The sequence below is a fragment of the Natator depressus genome, chromosome 21 (assembly GCF_965152275.1).
Source record: "Natator depressus isolate rNatDep1 chromosome 21, rNatDep2.hap1, whole genome shotgun sequence".
Taxonomy (NCBI): Eukaryota; Metazoa; Chordata; order Testudines; family Cheloniidae; genus Natator; species Natator depressus.
The window spans coordinates 1093235-1111313 of NC_134254.1; the positions used below are offsets into that span (position 1 = coordinate 1093235).

At 50.5% G+C, this 18079-nt stretch overlaps 1 protein-coding gene across 7 annotated transcripts in view; it reads left to right on the top strand.

Moving 5' to 3' along the window:
* SYT6 (synaptotagmin 6) overlaps positions 1-18079 on the top strand; it is a 110252-nt gene that overhangs the window by 57890 nt on the left and 34283 nt on the right. For all 7 annotated transcript variants that reach the window (XM_074936021.1, XM_074936015.1, XM_074936018.1 and 4 more), the window contains exon 3: positions 3721-4279. In XM_074936021.1, the coding sequence (XP_074792122.1) occupies positions 3721-4279 (559 nt within the window). The remainder of the gene's footprint in view (positions 1-3720; positions 4280-18079) is intronic.

Sequence of the window (18079 nt, forward strand, 5' to 3'; positions counted from 1 at the left end):
AAACCAGAGGGGCTCCATGGGCCCCTGAAAGAATCTCCATGATGTGTAACGGGGGCGTTCTTCATGTTCAAGTTTAGCCTGGATGATTCATTCCATCTGATCAGTCCTGGAGCTCAGCACTGGGAAGTCAGACTTTCCAAAACGGTTATTAACTAACTCACAAGGAATCAGATATTATATCACTGTAAACTAGCAACCCTAGATATGTGTACGTGTCTAACTTACACCCAACAGGGTAGTTATACCCTGGGCTCAATGCTGTTTGATTATTGAGAATGTGTGATAACACGTACCTCTAGTTTTCGGCAACTGGCTTGCCTTGTGTGTGTTCTTAATAATTATTTGTTGTTCGATATGTAAGAACTATGTCTGAGCCTGAGGGGAGATGTACCGAGTGGGGCTGAAGGAAATACACCCATCTCCATGCTGGAGCATTTGCCAAAGATTTGCTTGGTTTTGAACCAGCTGTCGTATTAAGTCAATCTTAGGATAGGCCCTTGATTAAAAGTAAAAGATTCAAACCCTGTTACTGTGACTTGCCCTCATTGTGTCAAGCTGTCAATATGCTTGTGGCCACTTTAATTTTGTGACAGCACAGACAGGGCGAGGGAAGGATTGGTATATTGTCAGATAGAATTAGACCCCTTTGCTCTCTTCTTGCTTCTCTGGCTCACAGCAGGACTCACTGGATAAACAGAATTGACGTATCACTCGCTGGCCAGGCGTAGGAGTAGCTGCATGCCAGTGCCCCTGATCAATGGCTCATTGCTGCCCCAGCCGCAGCCCAAAGGCCTGTGCATGAGAGTCATTAACATGAGAGGTGAGATGCATGGGCCTTAGATGGCTAGTCTGGAGGAGAATCCAAAAATTCTCCCTGTGTCCAGAGTCTGGGAAACAAGGGCAGGAAGCTGAGTCCAAGCTTTCTGGCTGAAGTGCTGGCCACATCCCCAGTGAGGTGGGCAGCACCACTGTGCAGGCAGCTGTTGCTCAGAACGCTGCTTGCACTGGCGCCCCGCATACAAGACACACATCTCAGTCTCCTGTTTGAAGGGGACCTAAAACTCAGCTTGTGACAGCTGGAATTATGCCAGGCTTTGTCTGTGACCATTGCATTGCTTTTCGGGCAGCTCAGTCACATGGACACATGACACACGTGCAGCATGTGCACACGCACACACACAAACACTGCACACATGCCCAGAACCCCTTCTGTGTGCACACACAAACACACACACGCTCTGCCTCTCCAGCACCTTTCATGCACAAGAGAGGGTAAAAGCTCGGTCAGGCTGAGCGTGTGTGGGGACAGCTTGCCGGGGCCTCCTGACGGTATGCCAGCCCTGCTAGTTTTTCATAGTCACTTGCATCATTAAATTCACCCCCAAGATGCAACAGAGAAAAAAATGAAACAGGAATTTGTGTTAGACTCCACTGGCAAACGTCTCACTGCACCCTGAGTTACAGAGGGGTATTTGGGATAATGGTGCGGATGTGTTATCGTCACTCATCTCCCACTTGCACCTTCCTCAGATGTACAGAGGTACGAAACTGCATGGAAAAAATCATGTACAAACCTCCAAGAAAGAGACACAGCACGTTGGCCTTTGTGGTAACACACTCAAAATTCACCTGGGCTCCAAGGTTTGCATAGTGGAGAAGGCCCCCTGGGTAGCAGCCCTGTTTCTTTTGTGCACTTTAATCATCGTCCTGTCACATCATTTCTGGCCCCTAAGTGCCACATCAAAACCAGAGATCAAGCTCCTAACGCTGCCCTCCTTTGTTTGATTCGCTGCCCTGGGGCTGCCTCCCGTACTGAGTATTGCATAGCTGAGTATCCTCTTGAATCCCTAATTAATGCAAGTGGATGGGTCTGAATGATCAAATCAGGCACATGAGATATCTCTGTAGCAGGTCCAGCTGCTGTGGGTGTTGAGGCTGCAGGTAGGGTAGAGACAAGTGCTGGAGCAGGGATTGTTCTTGGATTTATTTCCAAATCGCTCCTTCCTGTGCTAGCTGAATGCCAGGCACGGACATTTTCATTCTGTACCCTCCTGGTGCCTGGTGGGATCCCCATCCAGCTCCACACAACCACGACACACTCACTGCCAAGTCAAAACTCCCCCTAGCCCTCCTGAGTCCGGTTCCCTGCTCTCACAGGCAGCCCTGTCACATAACCCTGTTCATAAATGCATCACTAACAGCCGTCGTAAAGCTGGTTAGCTGGTTGGCCCCACTGCTCCTATTGGGAGGCTGTTCCAGAGCCTCCCTCCTTTGATGGGTAGGAACCAGCTTCTCATTTCCAGTCTAAATGTATTCATGGCCAGTTCATTGCCATTAGTTCTTGTGCCCACACCGTCCTTCACTTAAACAGCGCCTCTCCCTCCCTGGTGTTTATCCCGATGTGCTTACAGGCAGCAGTCGCATCCCTGTCAGCCGTTGTGTTGCTAGGCTAAACCCACCAAGCTCTCCATCCTCCTTGTCATCTAGTAGCCCTTCTTGGTACCGCTTCCAGTTTGAGTTCATCTTCCTCGGGGCCTGCTATATTAAGGAAGGGTAATTCCAAAGCCAAGCTACATGACCCCCAGTGTCAGCCTTCTCCCCTCTCTTGGATGCTCCACAGTCCCCAGGCCCTAGAGTCCTCTGCCAGAGGGGTGCTGCCCCCTCCCCTTGTATTCGGGGAATGTCTAATGAGCTGTACCTGCCCCAATGATTCAGCGGTACCTAGGCTGCTGCCCCAGGGGATCCTGCCATGCTTTCACATGGCCTCTCACACCCCACCGGGCAACTGGCAGGCTCAGCACTGTGTGGTGCAGGCCCAGCTCTGGGAGTGAGGCAGGTTATGGGTGATCAGGCAGGGAATGGGGGCTCCTTGAGTCCTCAGTTTTTAGCTACAGAGCAAAAGGAAGAACTGAGAGGAGCCACCCAGCTCATGCAGGGGGAGATTCTGCAGCCTTGCAGAGACCATTAAAGTGAATAACAACAGCAGGATCCTGCTAGAGCACAGAGAACCTGTACTGGGAAATCAGCAGGGCCTCTCTGAGCCCCTTCCTGTCAGAGGGAAACATGAAAAATGCATCTGAAGTAGCATGAAATGCTTTTAATGCTGAGGTCCCCTGGGGCTGGAGCAGCTTCCACGCGAGATGAGGACCCAGCCTGCTAGGTCTGCATGTGCCACTGCCCGATTGGCATCTGTTGGGGAGGTCTGGGTGCAGCAGGAGCCCGAAGGCAGCCATCTTAGCTAGTCCTGCCTCTGCTTGTCTGGCTTTCACAGTGCTGTGAATTCTGAGGGGAAGGAAGTTTAGTGCCAGGGTCTGGCAATGGAAAAGGGTGAGAGAGCTACAGAGTCTCCCCGGCCTATGGGCTCTAGCTTGGACACAGAGTATTTGCTCTCATTTGTGTCACAGGGGCATGGAAGGAGAACAAATGAGAACTGGAAGGACCCTGGGTGTCTGCTTGTTATCTGGGCTCCTCAGTCACAGGCACGTCTCTGTGTGTGAGATGGGAGGCGGCACCTCTGCAAGCTAGGCTGGGATGTTTCCATTGCAGATCCAGGAAGAGAGCCTAATGCCCCTAGCCCATAACCAGCTCAGAGGTTCCCCACAGACAGCACGAGCACCTGTTCCCCTCTTTCTCCCATCCCCAGCTCTGCTTGGGCTCATCTTGGGAGGGAGCTGTGTGAATGCGCCAGGCAAAGTGTACAACTGTCCTCTTCCCCTGCAGGCACATTTCCTTCAAGAGGCACCTGCCTCGGCAGATGCACGTGTCCAGCATGGACTATGGCACAGACCTGCCCCTTGAGGCCGAGCAGCCAACCAGCATTGGCAGGATTAAACCAGAGCTTTATAAGCAAAAGTCTGTGGACTCCGAGGACCCCAAGAAGGAGGCGGCAAAAACCTGTGGGAAAATAAACTTCACCCTCAAATATGACTATGAGAACGAGACACTGATTGTGCGGATCCTCAAGGCCTTTGACCTGCCAGCCAAGGATTTCTGTGGCAGCTCAGACCCCTACGTCAAGATCTACCTCCTGCCTGACAGGAAGCGCAAGTTCCAGACGCGAGTCCACAGGAAGACTCTGAACCCCACCTTCGATGAGTCCTTCCACTTCCCTGTGCCCTATGAGGAGCTGACTAGCAGGAAACTCCACCTGAGTGTCTTCGACTTTGACAGGTTCTCCAGGCATGACATGATAGGGGAGGTTATCTTGGAGAACCTGTTTGAGGCCTCGGACATTTCCCGGGAAACCTCCATCTGGAAGGATATTCAGTACGCGACAACTGTGAGTATCTGCTGCAGGGGAGCCACGTTGGCCTTCAGATGGGTTGAGATCTATGCAGGTATTGTGCATCAATGTTGTATGCACTGTCTGTGCACATTAAACTGGATAGTGTGTCTAGCCACCCACACCAGGAGTGTGTCTTTGTCCTCTCCTCCCACACCAGTAAATAAGAGTTTATTAGAGTAGCCAGCTAATGGAGTTTCTCGATTAGCACAAGTGAGAGGGTCTTGTACTTTTAGCACTGAAGACCCACAATTTAAACTCCACCAATGATCACGCAAGCATAGTGGGGAGGGAGGATGTTGTGTGCGCAGGCCTGTCAGCTCTACCAGGGTCCTCATTTATTGCAGATGCCATTCTAGCTCCACTTGCTGTTATCTCCCTGTTCAGTACTGTGTGTTGTTCCCTACATGTGGTGAGTCACGTACTAAGTCCATGGTAGCCTGAGAGCTCTCAGTGTCTGCCATGTGCATAGTATAGACATTAATAAATTACTCTGGAGGAACATCCTGGTCACTTACCTCCATTTTGAGAAGTTACACCGTCTTTATTTACTGCGTGACTTGTTTCCACAGTATCAGAAAACATCATTTCGGAAACATGTAGGAACTGCTAGGTTTCCTGGAGTTTTTCTTTTTACCTTTTTGAAAAGTAACATTTTCAAGTCCTCTAAACAAAACAAATTAGCAAAAAACTCCAACCTCCAAGCTGACCCTGCGTGGAAAATTCAAACAGAGATGCTCCAGCCATTATTATTTAGTATTAATCTGGCTCTCTCAGAAGCCCCTCGGAAATCTATGCCCAGAGGGATCAGCTGGAAGCATAACTTTTGTTTGCTTTTCATTTAGAGGGTTGCATCATCATTTCACCTCTTTTAAAGTTCAACCAGAAGTTGTGGGATTAATCACTAGGTAAAATTCTATTCCGTGTGTTGTGCAGGACAGACTAGAGCATTGTAATGATCCCTCGTGGCCGTAAAATCTGTGAATCTGGGGATAAAATGTACAAATAGCGGCAGCTTCCTCATTCAGACACTGCCCTTAGCCCCAAGTGCGCAGTTGGCGTCTCATTGGGCTGTGATTGTCTGACGGGTAGTAGTCAATCAGCGCTGCTTGGCAGTGTCACTTCTCACTGCCCCCGGCTATTGGTGGGGCTGGGCTGGCCACATGAGCTGTGTGTGTGCGTGTGTGTGTGATGCTGACCAATTACCCACGCAGTGCTACCCTCATCCACTCTTTGGCAGTGGAGCAGTTGCAGTAGCTCCCTCCCTTGTGCTGCGCGGGGGAGAGTACCAGCAGTAACGGTGATGGTGAGACAGGGCAGCACATTATGAACAATGGTCTGTAAAAGGCTGCAATGTTAGCTGCACGCCCCCGAGCCCTGTCAGCAGGTGATGATCCTGCTGGGGAAGTAAAACCTATTGTGCTGACTCACTGAAAAGAATGTTCATTACCCCTTGGGGATAAAAGGACATGAGGGTGTTTCTCTGCAGAGAAGATCTAGTGTGTGAGCTGAGCAGGCCTGAGGGAGGGAGGACCCTTAGGAGCAGTGAAGGCTGGAGACTCGAGTTTTGGTGGGTGTTTTGAATTCCTTTTGTGAATGAAGGGGGGGTGGTTCTGACCCATTGTGACTGGTCACACTGTGGCTATGGCCAGCCGGGGGCACCACCTGCCCACGCTGTCTGCTCAGTTCAGAAGTGTACGTCAACCACCACATAAATTGCTGCATTTCTGCTCTTCCCATATCACCTCCAGGAGTGCCTGTTTGAAGATAGTTAGTCCTGAGGGCTAACAACAGACCATTTATAAGTCTGGAAGCGACTTGCTCTTTTTCTGTCTCATGTCACAGCCTTATTTCTGAGACTGCAGAATATGGGATTTCCATAGCCCTGTGGCCCAAAGCAAAGGCCCTGCCAACGCTGCCTGGCGATGAGCATATCCGACTGACTGGCAAAAGGAGTGAATGCTGTGTGTAATCCCGCCTGGAATTCCCCCAGGCTTATTTGGTCTCTCAGCTCTCTCGCTTTCTGCCTGGGGACTGAGCTCTTGCATAGCAGTAGCTATTCCACAGGTGCCAGCAATATTAAAGGACACCTGTTGGCACTGCTCCAAGCCCACTAGCAATATTGCTCTCACTCTCTGGCCACAATCCCATCTTGCCACTCGATTTCTGTCAACAATATCACTCTGTCATCACACTGAGTTCTGACCTTTCCTTGCATTCCCCTCAAGCTAGGGCTCTCCTTGACCTACAAGTGCTGCCCATCTACTGGCCTGGTGAGACTGGGCTGGTGAGACCCCCTCTAGCTGTGCTCTGCCTGGGGGGGTGCAGTGCCAAGGGAAGGGAGAGAGCTGCACGTTGCTCATGCAATTGCTGGAGAGCCCAGCATGTGGCCAGGGCTGAAGTTTGACTGTTCTGCGTGGGAAAGGATGGAGTGAGCTGAACTAAGCAGTCAGTCCCCTGAAGTGTTTCTGAGGCCAGGGATAGGTGAGGCGTTCCAGTTCCTGTTTGACTCTGGTCTCCATCCCATCACACTGCCAGTTCTGACTCTGACATGCTGGCAGCAGCAACTTGTTTGGCTGGATTCCCAAAGACAGGGCCCTTGGGAGCCAGGGCTGCCCGCAGCCATACCAAACCAGTGTGTGGCTGTGGGTCTCAGGTCTCACATGCACCCCCGGTGTGTGGCTCTGGGTCTCAGGTACTGACACAGCATCTGTAGTGCATTTATCGTCACACCAGCCCATGTGTAGGAGGGGAGCTGAGGCACAGAGCGACTGAGTGACTTTCCCAAGGTCACACGGGGAGTCGGTGGTAGAGCAGGGACTCCAGATCTCCAAGCTCTACACTAGTCCCCCCCACTGGATAGACCCTCATGCTCTGGCTGCCTCCGGCAACGCTGTCTGCATGGAGATTGGGTGTATTTGCACCCAGGTGGCCCCTGCACTTGAGCTGTTTGCAGCTGGGATACTCACTAGGTAGAGCTCTGCAGGAGCTTCTTTGTTCCCACTTCGTCTTGGATGTCAGTTCAGCCTGTTTCAGAGAAATCCAGGACCTGTGATCGGGTCCTTCCACACTGCCCTGCTGGTGCTAATCCTGAACGGTCCCGTGGCCTGGGCTTCATCTAAAACTTAGGTCAGCCTCGCTACGTCACTCAGGGCTGTGCAGAATGTCCCGTCCGGATGGCCATCGTGAGGTCGACCTAATCCCTGGTGGGGATGTGGCTAGGTAGGCAGAAGGATTCTTCCGTCAGCCTAGCTCCTGCCTCTCAGAGAGGTGGATACCGACGTTGATGGAGGTATCTACGTGACGGTGCAACATCTGCGCCGCTGCAGCACCAGGACTGTGCCACTTGTGGCAGCCGTAGTGCAGACCTACCCTCGGCGTCGACTTGAACTCAGCACAGAGGGACCTCATGGGGAGCCTGGTGTGTGCGCCGTGTGCGTGTCCGTGTGCGCGCGTTGCCGCGCACTGATTCTGTGCCCTGTTCAGGGGTGAGGTGGTTGCTCATAACTGACAGCTCTCAATGGGCTGCCTGCTACTCGGTTCCAGACAGGGGCGTTTTCAGAACAATGCCTGTGGTGGCTGTTTCTCTTACAAGAGGATTTTCTGATTTTGTTGAGGGATTGAGGATCTGATCCAATGAACAAGAGGCACCAGTCGAGCCAGACACTTCCCAGCCCACCCAAAACACCAGCCCTTTTTTATCTTCATCCATCGTCCTTCTATTTCAGCACTTAATCAATACCCCCACCCCCGGCACTCACAGTACTGTCCCTGAACCCACTTCTTAGTGCTACTCCAGCCACTTGCTCCAGAGTTTGTTCAGTTTGTGAGGCTCCTGGCTCAGGCCTATACAGTTTTGCATAGATTCAGTGGTGAATTTCCTGGTCCCAGGGTATACAGTCTAAACCTGCCTTGCTTTATCAGTTATTTGACATGACTAGTGTATTGGAGACTTAAGACACAGACGTGTTCTTTTGCTGATTTAATGTTTCTAACTTCAAATTACTACTAGGGAGTAGTTCCCTGCTTTGAAATCCTAATACCAGCTTTGCACTCCAGACATTGCTATGAAATCGCTTCCTTTTCCCACTGTGAGAACATGCTTCGATTGCTCTGTGGCCACAGCTGGGTTCTCTAGCTAATATTTACCTACCGGACAAAAAGAGTTGATTAGGTCATTTCATAGCCAGAGTCTGCCCTTACTCCCTGCAGGCTGATCTAGCTGGCTTGAGGCTGGCTTGAATTTAATTTTCGAATGGCTTTGAAAGGCTCTTCCTTATGAAATGTTCCTTATAAGAGGGAGTTTAAACAAAACCACTGAAATACGTAGTTAAGAAATTTGCCAGATTAATTGTCTTGCTTGAGATTGAAGTTTGTGTACTGGGCTGCTTTGGAAGGGTGTCTGTTATCTTTAACGATCATCACATACAGGCTTTATCTTTTCATCCTATTGGACAAGGCCAGGCTTAGCATCTGTCAATATGGCACCTACGTTTAAGCCATTCCTGACACCTAGAAGTGAGAGGTAATATGTATAGACTGCTCGAGAGAGCTTTTCTCAAAAGCATATTCAATGGCTGGCGCGCTGGGCTGCTGTTGCTCCCAGACCCTTGTGTACCATAGATCACTTGCAGTTCTAGGTGTAAATTATTCTGGGTAACAGGGCGCTGCTGTGACTACCAGAGGCAGGTGGCTTCTTACCCAACCTGGACATAATGGAGTAGGGAGTGGCTCTCTGGAATGAGAGGATGTAGAGTGTAGGCTGAGCAATTCTGGGATAGGAAGCTGAGAAGCAGCCCAACTGAGGAAGGAGGCTTAAACCTAACTTTGTGTTGTTCATTTCTTTGGTAATAAAGCCAGCCCAGGTTGGGACAGGCATCTGCTAGCACATTGGTCAGCCCTTCGGAGCTGAGGCAGATGATATGGAGTTTTTATAGCGCCTTCCAGCGTGAAATCTGAAAAATACAACACAAAGAACATCAAAGCCCAGAAGGAAAAGGTATTTTTCTTTCCTTTTCTCCGGAAGAAGGAAAACAAGTTTCCTCTTTATTGTAAAAGTGTCAGAGGGGAACAAAAGGATTGGATCGTCAGGGGAGAGGGTCTGTGACAATGCCAGCTGTGTAGTTTGTATTTGACTGTGCAGCAGAGATCAAGGTTGGGCATGTAGGAAGTGGTAAGGGCTTTCTCAGGGGAGAGGGAATGGGGTTAGCTAATGGCACATACTGAACAAGCTGAGAACCCCTAACAGAGGGATTATGAAAGAACAGGCCTGTGAAGGGGTCATATTAGCTGTGGGGTGAGCAGAGCAGGCTATGTGCAGACAGTAGCATCGAGCAAGCCTTGAGGAACTCCCCCAGGACAGTATGGGACAATTGCTTGTGTCTGTCCTGCCATCCTCTCCCTGTCACATACACGGTCCCATTCATTTCCATGGGAGTGCTGCAGGTCTGTTGCAGCCAGTTGTAACTACCCAGGCACACTTCTGTTTTAGCAGAGAGTGGGAAGATAAATGTGGTTCTCATCCTACAGTACCAGCAAAGGCTCGAGTTAGTTTGTTCATGTGGGAAAGCAGAATGTGCCCAAAGGAGGATGTACAGCCATTCAGACAGTGCCGCTGCTGAGCAGCTATTGAATGAACTGTAGCTTACGAACCTGTGAGCCATTCTGGTCTTCGTGTTTGCAAAGCTTATTGATCCAGACTTTCCGCTAACTCCGCCGAGCTGCAGAGGTGAAGTTAGGAAATGGCCCAGTGTCTCAAATGTGCAGGCAACTCACCCATCCAATAGGGCCCTTCTCACCCATCTCATTTGTGGTCACAGAGTAAAACCCTCTGGACCATGCTCCCAGTCAGTGCTGGTAGTGCCAGTTCCATGCCCTGTGCAGCTTCTTGCAGGGCAAGGAGAGGAGAAGGTGCCTTTCAGATGCTCTCTCATGCTAAAGGAGATCTCTTCTCGTGTCTGTGTCCAAGGCCTCCTGCTAGACATACTCCCAAGCCAGCACTCTGACTAATGCATGGAATGAATAAAGGCCAGCACTGTGCCCTGCCCACATGAGCAGTCACTGGTGTGCTGCACAGACCAGTCAGGCACAGAGAACCAGAACCAAGCACAGATGCTTTCCCACTCATTATTTGTCCGCTTGGACATGATAACAAATGGTCCGAGCCAGAATGGCTGTTCCCCAGTATTTGTGTGTGTAAGCAGAGTCAGGATGAGCTCCACCCTGACATCTGGTGGTGAGGTGTGGCAAGTTGTGGAAAAGAACTTCTGGGGCCGATCTCATTTGCATAGGCACACCCACCCTGCCTAGAATGAGCCCATAGCTGCCCAAATGGTCACTTTGGCTGCTGTGGGATCCCCAGTGTCTCTGTTATTGGGGCAGGAAGAATAAATTGTTATTACCCTGATTATGGGAACTGTGCTTGGAACTGTACTTGGTCTTTTGTTACGATGGAGGGACTCACCATCAACTAAGTAGCACTCGCTAGGCAAGGGTCATGGGTTCCAAAACTCTGTGAATTGAGAGAGGCTGGAGACAAGTATTGATACTTGGTGGTATGGGCCCCTTGGTGAGGGCCTTACATGCTAATTGTACTTTCTACTCTCTCCACCATGGAATATCAGAGCTAATTTTGATTCCATTAGGAGTCTAGTTGCAGGCTGCTGAGCTCATTTTGAGCTAATGGTGGACCAGCACTGAGGCTCCCCTACTACAAGCTGAATTCACCAAAGAGCTGAACTGACTAAAAGCTGAGATCACTGAGTGTTGTGTTAAGTAGTGGGGGAGCCTGAAGATATATTGTGGAGGAGTTTGCGGGACGGCTGGAGTGCCTTGTGGACGGCTGGTGGAGCAGTTCATGGGACAGTGGGAGCTGCTTGTGGGACGCGGAGCGGAGCAGTTCATGGACCGGCTGGTGGAGCAGTTTGTGGGACGGTAGGCGCTGCTTGTGGGCTGCAGAGCTGAGCCGAGCGAAGCAGTTCGTGGGGCGGCGAGCGGAGCGGAGCGAAGGCCTATGGAGCTGTGGGGCGGTCAGTTTCAGATCATGTAAGGTGCCCCTTACCTCTCTCTCTCCCCCCTCTACCTCCACCCAGGTTGGGAGGTAAAGCTCTGCAGATAAACTTTCAAACTCTGGGGCTGCCCTGACCAGGGACAGAGACTTTTGCGTCACTGGACTTTTGGGACTTTGGGTGATTTGGGGTTGCTGGACTCAAGAACCAAAGGGAAAGGGCATGCCCCAATTTGCTTGGAGTGGGTTTTTTGCTCATGGGTTGTGTTATGAATCCTGTTGGTGGTGTTTCCCCAACATAATGCCACATTGTTTCTCTCTGTTATTAAAAGGCTTTTTGCTACACTCAGACTATGTGCTTGCGAGAGGAGAAGTATTGCCTCTTGGAGGCGCCCAGTGGGGGTGGTATATATTTGTCCCAGGTCACTGGGTGGGGGCTCGAGCCGGTTTGCATTGTGTTATTGGAATGGATCCCCTAGATATTGAACCCGGCCCTTGTTGCTGCCAACTCTGACGGGCAGAAGGGTTACATTTTTGGGGGCTCGTCCAGGATCCCTGGGTCAGTACCCCTCGCAAGCACTTGTTGAGTGATCCACTACATTGGGAAACAATTTATATTTATTTTGTTTGTGCTTATATTTTGAGGAAATTACTGTTTGTATAATGGCTAATATGTCAGGTTTCTTGGACCCTCGCTTAGCAGCTTCTAGCTCAGAGGCTGCAGCCTTGGCTGATGATTGGACAAAAGCTCTGGGGCAAACATTGGAAAAGGTTGTGCTGTCCCATGCTGCATCAAACTCTTGTCGTAAGTTAAGATCATGTGCTGGGGAGGAGGAGTTTGAACCCTGGTTAGAGCATACCACTGAAATGCTGCAAGAGTGGGCCGTACCAGACGCAGAAAAGCGAAGATGCCTCATAGAGAGCCTTGGCGGCCCAGCATTAGATGTGATTCGCACCCTGAAGCTCGTTGACCCTGGGGTCAGTGTGAAGGACTGCCTAGAGGCCCTTGAACACACCTTTGGGAGCGTAGAGGGCCCTGAAGACAGCTACTGTAAGTTTCTTAATTCCCGACAGCAAAAGGGCGAGAAGGCTTCAGCCTACATGCAGAGACTGGAGAGACTACTTCAGAGAGCTGTCATGAGGGGAGCAGTGACTGCTGAGCAGATGGATCAGACCAGACTGGCTCAAATTGTAAGAGGAACTCAGTATCAGAACCTGATTCTACTTCATCTCCAGCTAAGAGAATGACAGGAACATCCCCCAAGTTACTCCCAGCTGATAAAAGAGGTCAGAGAGGAGGAAGAAAGGCAGGCTGTCAGTGAGTTTTGGGAAGCCCAAACATCAGAGCCAGCCAGCACAACACCACTGCAAACGGCCAGTGTACTGATGGTGAGCACCAGAGAGGAACTTGCCCAACAAATGCAGGTCCTGACGGAACGGATAGCTGAGCTGCAAAGTACCGTTGACCGAGTTAAGACTTCCAGGAATAAGAAGCCTCAAACTGTGGCGATTGAGAAGCCTGCACTTAGAGCCACCATCCCACCCAGGCGAAGGGGGAAAGGTCAATTCTTCTGCTACCGATGTGGTCAGGATGGACACAGTGCTGCCAAGTGCCGTAATGAAGAAAACCCCTCCTTAGTGTATGGAAAGCTGAGGATCAGTTGGGAGAGATCCAGTAGCTGCCAGAGGGTCTGGGGATGGGGACCCCCCAGGTCTGCAGGATTTGAAGATTCCCCCAGAAAAGACTATCCAGCTGGGATCCCCGCAGGACTGATAGGACCTCGAGCAGAGGTCATGGTGAGGATTGAAGGGATGGAGTGTAAAGCAGTGCTTGACACTGGATCTCAAGTGACTATTATATTTCAGTCATTCTACCAACAGATGCTTAGGCACCTGCCTATACAGCCACTGACTGGCCTTGGCCTGTGTGGCCTCAGCATGGATGAATACCCCTACCAAGGGTATGTCATAGTGCACCTGGAATTCCCAGAGGAGGTTGCTGGGGTAAGAGAAGAGGTAGACAAAGCTGCCTTAATATGCCCTGACCCTAAATGGACCTCTGATGTGTCTTTGCTGATAGGGACCAACTCCAGTCTCCTCAAGGTACTCGTGGATTACTGCAGAAGGCGGGCCGGGGACCAGTACCTGAATACCCTGATGATCCATACGCTTTGTGCTGAAGCCTACAGGAAAATTGAGAGCGCTAAAATGGACACATCTGAGCTACCGCTTGGGGCACTGAAGTACACGGGTACGACCCCCTTAGTAGTGCCTGCAAGGACGGAGCAAGAAGTGCTCGTCATGAGTACCTGGCTGAAAGGCAGTAAACGGACGTTAGCAATGATAGAGCAGCCGATGGGAGGAGAGCTCCCTGAAGGAGTGCTGGTCCCCAGTGGAGTCATAACCCTACTGCTGAAGCCCAGGAAAGGGTGACTATACTGATTGCTAATGAAACGAGTCGTGATGTTGTTGTGAAGCAAGGACAAAAGATAGCAGACCTCTTTGAGCCTGAGTCGATTGTAAAATCCCAGTGTGAAACTCAAGTTCCGACAATAGACCCAGGAAAGTTTGACTTTGGAGATTCACCAGTGTCCAAGGACTGGAAAGATCGCCTGAGCAAGAAACTTTGTGAAAGATCCAAGGTGTTCTCACTGCATGAGTGGGATGTGCAAAAGGAGTAGAGCACAATATCGGACTACATGACTCTCAACCTTTCAGGGAGAGATCTAGGAAGATTGCTCTCTCTGAGATGGAAGAAGTGCGACATCATCTTCAGGAGCTGGCTGCGAATGGCATCATTACAGAGTCCCGCAGCCCATACGCCTCACCCATTGTGGTAGTCCGTAAAAAGAATGGGAAAATCTGGATGTGTATTGACTACCGCACCCTAAACAGCCGTACTGTGGTCGACCAGTACACTATGCCTCGAGTGCAAGATGCCTTAGACTGTTTGCTGGGAAGCCAGTGGTTCTCTGTGTTGGATCTTCGTAGTGGATACTACCAGATCCCTCTGGGAGAAGAAGATAAGGAGAAGACAGCCTTCATCTGCCCATTAGGGTTTTATCAGTTCGAACGCATGCCCCAAGGGATTTCTGGAGCACCTGCCACCTTTCAACGTCTCATGGAGAAAGTTGTGGGAGACATGAATTTACTGCAAGTGTTAGTTTATTTGGATGACCTGATTATGTTTTGGAAGAACCTTAGAGAAGCATGAAGAAAGACTTCTTAAAGTGCTTGATAGGTTGGAGGATTATGGTCTGAAGCTTTCAATTGACAAATGCCAGTTCTGCAGAACCTCAGTGAAGTATGTGGGTCACATCGTGTCCCAAGAGGGTGTGAGTACTGATCCTGATAAAATAGAAGCACTCACTACATGGCCATGTCCAAGTAACTACAGAGAACTCAAGACCTGTCTTGGATTTCTTGGATGTGTCAGTGGGGTTCTGTGGCCTCTGATAGGCGCCTTCCCCTGCAGTCTGTAAGAACCTTCACCCGCAGCCACTGGCTCTCAGAATTCTACCCTGGAAAACAACAACAGGAAAAAACTAATCCCCATTGAATTCTTCCAGCTAAATGTGTCACTAATCTATATAGACAAGAGCAAATGCACCGACACCTATGCAGAAAGAGGGCTTGGGAACTAACTTGAGCCACAGAGCCAGAGAATCATTATAAGTGGTGATTGCTAAGCTCTGTGTAGGGAGCCAGGCCCTAGTGAGGGGTTTCTGAGGGATGTAAGTAATGTATGGAATGGGTGCTGCTGGCTGCCTGGATAAAGCTGTCATAGCCCTGCAGGTCAGGTATCACTGAGCTGTCCTTTCCATGTTCTCTTTTACAGGTACATTTATCAGTTACAGTCTGCATTTATCCTGGCAATCCTGACATGTGCGGGGGCTGCTTTGTGCAGCTGGGGGTTTCTTGCACCATGTCTGGGAGGGGATGGAGTTAAACAGGAATATACTATCTGATACTTCTGATGCAGCTTTGTCAGGCTGGCAGTGCGATATCCAGTCAGTCAGCTCCACCAGATCCCATAGGGTAAAATCGATGGCAGTGACACCAGGCTGTGATGTAGAGCCAAGCTTGGCTCTCTGAGGAACAGGCTCCGTGGAGGAGTTCAGCACTTTCAGGAGCAGACCTGGTGTGGTGCATTAAAGTTCACAGGCTCTAAAGCCTGTCCGTACAACCTGGGAGGAGGAAGGTTTAAAGCCTTGCTCACGTTTTCTCCTGTATTTGCTGAGTTGGCTCCTAGCCATTTCCCCCCTTCTCAGCTGCATGGAGGGTCAGAGCCTGAGTGGGTGCCTCTTTAATGTGGGGATAGCTCTTTGCTATCAGAGGAGCAGCTGGGTCTGTGCTCACCAGCGCCAAGGAAGAATGGGTTTGCACAGCTGTCCGACTCCTAGCGGTGCCATGTGCCAAGATAGACGTTCTCCAGTCCATGCTCCTTACCCTGGTTACACCAAGCTCTGCAGGCGCAGATTGAAATAAACCAGTAGAGAGGAGCTAGGCCCAGCTAGCCCGAAATGGCCCCTGCCTGGCCAGCCAGGCGCACGAGTCCCTTTGTCTGTCCGAATGTTGCCGCATGCCCTCCCCCTATCACGCTGCGTCTGGAGGAATGGAGGGAACCCGGAGCCCAGATCACAGGGAGCACCTGGGCTTTGCACGGGGGGCAATTGACTTGGCAATTGCATGGGATTAGGAGTCAAGATCTGTGGAATGCCCCCTTGAACCATAAACTAGCTGCCATGGAGCCACATGGGGCCCCCTGAGCTCTCGCCTGGGGCTGGGGTACGAGGAAGCCACGGGGCAAAGCCCGAGGGTAGAGCAGGCATGACTGCCCCTCCAACACCCACTGCATGGAGGGAAGCTGCTGGGGCGTTCCATCGTCCCAGGAGGAAGGGGCAGGAAAGCTTTAAATGATGGCTTAGCACAATATTCTAACTGAAGCACCAAGATATTCTGCTGCACTGGGGGGAGGGATAGCTCAGTGGGTTGAGCATTGGTCTGCTAAACCCAGGGTTGTGAGTTCAATCCTTGAGGGGGCCATTTGGGATCTGGGGCAAGAGTTGGGGATTGGTCCTGCTTTGAGCAGGGGGTTGGACTAGATGACCTCCTCCTGAGGTTCCTTCCAACCCTGGTAGTCTGAGTCTATGAGAATTAATGACAAGAGGAAGATCTGGGCCAAGATATAGAAAATCCTGTGGCGAAATCCTCAGGGGGCCATGTCCCTCCTCACCACCACCATGTAGGGACCAATGGTTGCATTGCAGCACCTACTGGGTCTCTCCCAGGGCCTCTTGCTCTCTGTCCCTCACAACCCTGGAGCAGCTCCAGCTTCTTGCAGGTGCCCAGGCGCTACTCCGTGCAAGGCTGGTCCCTTCTAGCAGGGGCTGCCCCAGAGGGTTCAGACACCCCATGGCCATGTTGACTGTCCCCAGCCCATAGCACCTCAGCTGCAGGGCGTTAGTGACAGGGAGGTGGTGGGACGTGCCCCTGGCGGTATTGGGCAGCAGGGTTTATGGGTGCCCAGCTGTGTATTACCCTCTGAGCCCGCTGGCTTCTGGTCTAGGGATGTTTAATAAAAATGCCACTGAATGAAGGCTACGTCTCTTGCCTGTGGCGTGGCTGGTGCTGGGCAGAGGGGCAGGCAGACACCCTTATACTTGCCCAGTCTGACCACTGTTTGCACAATACTGGAGCTAACATGAATAAAACGTTACCCCTGGGCAGCACATATCTGGGTGCTTAAGGGGGACTTACGTGGCAAGTAGGTTTTGTCCTGAAGCTCTGCACAGGGGAGGGTTTCACTTTACAAGATGAAAAATAAAGCAATGGTATTGATGAGCGCCCTTCTCTTGTGCCTTTCTCTTTGCGTATGTTCATCAGCATGTGCTGTGTTGTTATATTTATTCAGTGACCAAAGTCTGTGCAATGAGCTTTGCAGTCATATAAACCATACACCTTATAGAGCTTACCCTGCACCTGGGGGTAGGATGAAGCAAGTGAAGCAAACAGACTGTGCAGAGTGAGAGGGGAAATAAATTACACTGGCTGGTTTAAATGGGGAAAATATTGTTGCAGAATAACATCCCACAGGGAGCACAAGGTCACGGACTCTGCCAAGGAAAAAGCAGAACGGTGGAGGTAGTTTGCTTGGCACTCTTGTTACAGGTTAGAAAGTATCTTAGCCTCAGCGACTATAATTAAAATCAGAGTTCCATTCACTTCAATGGGAGGTTTGCTGAGTATCAAAGAATCACATAACTCCACTGGGGTTCCTCAACAAAAATACTTAATTTGTATTAGACTGAGGAAAGTTTTCCACGAGTGAAAGCAGACTTAATTAGTTCTCCCTCTTAATCATACAGTCCTTAGAACTCAGTGGATGTGTGGACTAGGATAACATTTACACTTTAACCAGATTCCTGTTCCAAACATCCCATCTGAGGGTACACTGAAGATCTATATAGTTTGCAGGAGTCAGGGATGATCACTGCAGAAGGCGATGTGAAGCCCAGTATGCAGACTGTAGATGGGCAGGCACGTATATCTGAACCTGAATACACAGCCCTGATACTGCTCTCATTCCTGTCAAATTGGAGATGCAATACGGCCAAACTCTACTTTAGTTTGGAATGTCATGTTTTCTGTTTCTAGGAATGTCCTACTGCATTCTGTAATAAACAGATACACAATATTGTCCTTTCTTCTCCTCTTTCTGGAAGTGTCCCTCCCCCTCAAACCCACTTGCGGGAATCTGCTCTAAATCACACAGCTGAGCAACTGCTCGA